The sequence below is a fragment of the Anopheles cruzii genome, chromosome 2 (assembly GCF_943734635.1).
Source record: "Anopheles cruzii chromosome 2, idAnoCruzAS_RS32_06, whole genome shotgun sequence".
Classification (NCBI taxonomy): Eukaryota; Metazoa; Arthropoda; class Insecta; order Diptera; family Culicidae; genus Anopheles; species Anopheles cruzii.
Window position 1 is genome coordinate 26416745 of NC_069144.1, and position 5703 is coordinate 26422447.

At 52.9% G+C, this 5703-nt stretch overlaps 1 protein-coding gene across 1 annotated transcript; it reads left to right on the plus strand.

Moving 5' to 3' along the window:
- Positions 1 to 904: 904 nt before the first annotated feature.
- LOC128268072 (phospholipase B1, membrane-associated-like) lies at positions 905 to 4147 on the plus strand. Its single transcript, XM_053005081.1, has 6 exons — positions 905 to 1217; positions 2878 to 3056; positions 3146 to 3588; positions 3651 to 3768; positions 3837 to 3910; positions 4012 to 4147. The coding sequence occupies exons 1-6, from the start codon at positions 905 to 907 to the stop codon at positions 4145 to 4147; spliced, it is 1263 nt and encodes a 420-aa protein (XP_052861041.1).
- The last annotated feature ends 1556 nt before the right edge of the window (positions 4148 to 5703 follow it).

Consider the following 5703-nt stretch of genomic DNA (forward strand, 5'->3'; position numbering starts at 1 on the left):
ACACGCTAAAGGAGCCGTGTTTTTTTGGGCAACAGTAACATCAGAATTGCAAATAGCGAAAAGCGCATCCTGCGCAACCAATCAAACAGCAACCAAACGATGCGTTCAACGAGCAAATGATAAACTGAACGCGCTATGCTGCTCCGTTATGATCGAGCTCTCGAACTACTTCATCTTTCTAACGACCATCGCCGCCGCCGCGGCAGGGCGGTGAAAATTTCGCCCCACACTCATCCATATTAATGCGCACACACACGGTGGCGACGTGCCGACTGCATGTGTTTGAGCGTATTGTTTTCTCCAAATATTTATCGGGAGACAGAAGAAGAAAACCGGCGAAAGAGGCGTGTTGGCAACACTTTCTCAAGTCGTTTTTAATTGATAGTCACCGCCGAGTCGGCCGTCGATGGCGGCGAAGAAATGAAACGTCTTCGACCAAAATCGGCACACCCTGGCACAACGGACTGTGTGTTACGAGCAACCGGCGAAACAGTTACCTCCCAAAACGCACCGAAGGGCCGCCGGTAGCCGGCAGCATCTGCCCTGGTCACACCACCCCACCACACACACACACACACACGCCCCTAATCACTGCTTGCCTCCCGCGGATGCCGGCCGGACTTATCCAACCATTCCAAGCGGTGGTCTCGAGATTCATTTGGTTTTTTTTTTGGCGGTTCGTGTTCGCGGATCAGAAGCTCTAGCCTCCAGCGGACGTGGTTCCCGCGGGGAATGTGTCGTGGTGAGAAGTGATTGTGACGCAGCATAAGTGAACGGTTTCGAGTGCGTCACACGGCGCGGAGGTTCGTCGTCCGCGTGTCGATTCGTTTAAATTCCCATTCCCCACTCGGCACGGAAACCACGGATCGTCACCGTCGCCGGCACCGGCACCGGGAGGACGACGATGCAGCTGGTCCAGTCCTCGCTGAGTGTGCTGCTGGTGCTGCTGGCGCTCCTGTGCGGCGAAAACAAATTCCACCGCTGGAAGGTGAACGCGGCCATCAGCGCCTTCCAGCCGACCATCTTCGACAGCGCCCAGTGGCGCGTCATCTTTCACCTGTACCGGAACGTCACGATGATGATGGCCGGCCGGACCGGCTACAAGACGAGCGGCAAGTTCCTGCAGAACAAAATCCCCGAGCGCGTCCCGTTCCCGTGCGACGTGGCGCTCGGCCGCAGCCCGGAGCCACCGACCAGCGTCCACAAGCTGCGCCCCGGTAAGCGGTAACGTGCATTATAAATGCATTTCGGCGAGGTGTGTGTGTGTCCCGCCCTAACCGCGCCGTTTGCCGCGCACATTGTCGCAGTGTCGCCTTTGTCGCCGGAAATTAGCATTCGCCGTGCGTGGCCGCGGGCTCCGGCATTGGCGCGCGTTCGATGATGCTGATGATGGGCGCGGAGCGCCATCGTCACGTGCCAATCAGTCACGCACTAGCGAGATTTGCACATTCCCAAAGCCAAACCCGGACCCGTGGCGACTTCTTCAGCTTTCCGTGCTACTGTGACACTTTACGCAACGCGCTCGTCGTCGAGCGAAAGTGGCTTTCGGTGGCTTTGCCAAAATGAAAACCCTCTTTTTAATCACAATCTGACGAACTGTGGCTACCCTGAGACCCCCGCCGAGGCACTATTGAGATTTTAGGTTTTCCGTTCGGTACGTTCTTCGTTCAAAGAGAGTTTGCAAAAATAGGAAAAGGGATGTTCAAACGTCTACGAGGTGTGTTCAAAAAGTACTGATAATTTTGCATTTACATTACGTAGGTTTTTTTTTTTTTTGTGACGTTTTGTGAGGTTGCCACAAATGTCAGTAATTTATGGTGAGAACTTCGGCCATTTTGAGTAATCAGTCAAGTTTTGACAGCTTTTTTGCTTGGACAAGATTTCTGATTCCTTAATTCAAGTCAAGGAATCTGTATCAAATTTTGTGTGAAAAACGAAATTAAGATCGCGGACGCATTCGAAATGTTGACTGTTTCTTATGGTGAAGCTATTAAGACCAAAAGCAGCGCTTATCGGTGGTTCAACATTTTTTCAGAGGGCCGAGAAGATGTGGATGTCGAAAAGCCATGTTTGATCGAATGTGAACAGTTTTGCTTACAGTTTTCTTCGATTGCAGTGTCTCGGTGCATCACGAGTTGTTACCAAACGATAGAACAATCAATAAGGAACATTACCTGCAAGTTATGCGCAATTTGCCCGAAGCAATCCGTCACAAACGCCCGGATTTTTGGAAATCCAAAATTGGTTGTCGCACCCTTGCTAACACTTTGTGGTGTCTGCGCAATTTTTTTGCCAAAACAGTACTCTGATGGTGCCACAGCCACCGCATTCCACAGATCTGCCTCCCTGTTACTTTTTCTTGTTCCGTAAACTGAAGGAGGCCATGAAAGGACGACGCTACGCTACGATTGAGGAGATAAAGACGGTATCGAAGATGAGTCAAATCACGTCCAAGCAAAAGAGCTGTGAAAAATTGACTGATTATTTAAAATGGCCGAAAATCGAACATACGCAGCCCGCGTAAATGCAAAATTATTAGTACTTTTTGAACACACCTCGCATTTGTTGATGATTAAACGATGCCTTGCGTAATGATTGAAGAAGTAAGTCACCTCATGCTGATGGTTATTGGATACATCAATCATTTGTGCAAAATTTGATCGGTTGGGTTCAGTGATGTTCTTGAGCGTGGAATTGATAAATGTCTCTCACTCAAAGACACAATGCTAAATACCAAAGCGCCTAACAAAACCGTCGCATAAATCACCTCTCAGGCTGGCATTTCACCGCTTGGATATCTCCAATATATTTTTCTGCATAAATCCCAACCCCAGTCTTTGTGCATAAATAATGATTTCCTCCTGTGTGTCCTCTCAGGTGACATCAACGTGGTGGCGGCGGTCGGCGATTCCGTCATCACCGCGAGCGGTGCATCGGCCACCAGCTTTCTCGAGCTGTACACGGAAAACCGGGGCCTATCCTGGTGTATCGGTGGCCAGTGGGGCTGGCGAAATGCCACCACACTGCCGAACATTTTAAAAATGTTCAATCCCAAGGTAAGGGCGGAACCCGAAACCGACGGCGGTGGCGCCCCGAGCTGTTTATGCTAATGGGAATAATCTGTTTGCGGGTGCCCGTGGTGTAGCTGGTCGGTTACTCGTATCGGGACTCCTACAGCTTCCACCGGGATTCGCAGTTCAACAACGCCGAGATCGGGGCCGTCTCGAAGGAGCTCCCGCACATGGCCGCCCAGATGGTGACCCGCATCCGGACGGACGGGCGCGTCAACTTTCAGAAGGACTGGAAGCTGCTGACGATCACGATCGGCGGCAACGACATCTGTGCGTACGTCTGCACTCTGCAGGATCCGGAGTCGCTGCCGCTACGTCATCGGCGGTCGCTGCTGAAGATGTTGCGCTATCTGCGTGACAATCTACCGCGGACGCTGGTTAACATCGTGTCCGTTCCGGATGTGTCGACGGTGGTTTCGATCAAACAGAAGCCGATGATGTGCTGGATCCTGCACCACGCCGAGTGTCCGTGCTGGGTGGGGCCGATGCACAACTCTACCAAAGAATCGCGAGCCAGGTACGTTCTGGGCAGCCAGAGTGGGGTCTCCCGTTACTAACCTTGGCTTGCCCCCTTGGCAGATGGGCTCGAATACAAACGCAGTACCGTAAAGTCGAGGAGGAGGTAGCCATGCTGGACGAGTTCCGGGGTCTGGACGAGTTCGCGGTCGTCCACCAGCCGTGGACAAGAAACCTTTCGGTAGGTTTGCCGACCGGTGTGACTCTGATGGGTGACTCGAAAGCTGACTTTTGTATCTCACTCCGCAGGTGATGAAAGGCAAAGAGGTCGATTATTCGCTCCTTTCTTACGACTGCTTCCATATGAGTCAGAAAGGTCACGCGTAAGTATCTGGCGGCCCACGGACGCGCCTAGCCGCGAAGAAACCTACGGGTGCCATATTCCAATGCCCAACTCTCTCTCTCTCTCTGTCTCTCGTCGCAGACAAGCGGCCGTTGCCTACTGGAACAATCTGCTGGAACCGCCGGGCAAGAAGAGCACCGGCTGGAAGCCGGGCATCGACGTGTTCCACTGTCCCTCGCAGCAGGCCCCGTACATCTACACCTACGACAACAGCTAGGTCCGGGACCGGCAGCCGGCGCTACGCCAGCTACTTTACTATTCGGAATGCAAATGTCCGAGGTCGGCCAAAGAAGACAGACCACACCAGTGCGCAGGGGGAAGCAAAGGACGCCATACCAGAGTGCCGCGGGAGTGTTTGTGATTTAACGAAAAATAAAAATCCGGGTTTAAAGGAAACTCCGTTGCAGTTCGTTCGGTGAGAGCCGCAGCTTGTCACGGGCGGTGGTTTGGTTCCGAAATCGTCCCCGTCACCAATACCAGACAACCAATTGGGGGACCTGGTTATGCTGTGCTTTGTGCGGAGTTTTGTGAATGAAAACATGGCGGCCCTCGAGCGAACGAGCGATGACCATAGTAGGGACAGTGCGTCACCTTTTTCAGTTACCGAATGATCGACGGTGAAAGCCTCCCGGACCTGATTCAGTCCTGACCGACAACCGATAACCGATGACAGGCAGCCAGCGTGTCACGCACGCGTCGTGATAAAGCTTCACTGTCGGACTTCATTCATAAAACCGCGAAACTCTGGCCACGACGAAAGTTGCCGGACCCACCGATCCAATCGGCTTACTTGCCCTGCCTTATAGGGGTGCGCCCTCTAGCGCGGTGTCGATGACTCGCACGGGACGGTTCCCATTTATGTTGCCTGCTTCCACCGGCACACCAGGCACCAGGCTGATCCTTCCGCGCAGTGACGGGGTGTGCGTATGCAGACGAAACCCAAAAGGAGGTCCACCCCAGTACACGGGGCCAGTTTTGGCAACGGCGGTCGCGTGGTCGCCATTTTGCGCTCATAACGATCACCCATTTAAAGGTAATCAAAGGCGTATGTTATCAAATTAAAACAGACCCCGGTTTGCCCCCGGTGTGAGTGGGTGTGCCGAACGCGGAGTCGGAAAGGCGGTGGGCGAAAGTTAGGTTCAGCTAATCACCTACACCAGGCCGTGCCAAATGGCCAACTTCATCAAACGTCACACACGCGGGAGACTGGCGCGAACGAGAAACTGGCGCCGTGCGTGGCAATCACACGTAACACACGGGAGTCATTGCGCGACGATCACGAAGATCGCAACGGCGTGCTCTGCGGTCTCTATGTCGTATCGTATAAGGCCATCGCCAACGGAACTGGTGCGCCAAACGACCGAATGAAGCGAAGCAAACCAGAGCCCGACCTACCGACCGAACCGTACGAAACATATCGATCATTGGACTGTTTACTACATTAAATAATCGCTCCCGTTGCGTGTTCACCACCCGGTGCGCGTCTGCGTGTGTGGGTAATGTAATTGGTTTATTGCCCACCGGTAGCAACCGGTGGTTCCTTGGCAGTCGGCCATTTTTATGGGCGCCGTTTAATATCGCGATCATGACCAGCGAACGCCACTAGCACGTACCGTGTCATCCGTAATACGAACTGAGCCAATGAAGTGTGTCAAGTAGATTGGCACAATTGTAAAACGGTTCCAGTATTCATATGGGTCTCTGGCAGTAAACAGAATACTTACCTTATACTGCGGTTTTCAATAAGTTCGTATGGTCGGTAGCAGTGCTTGG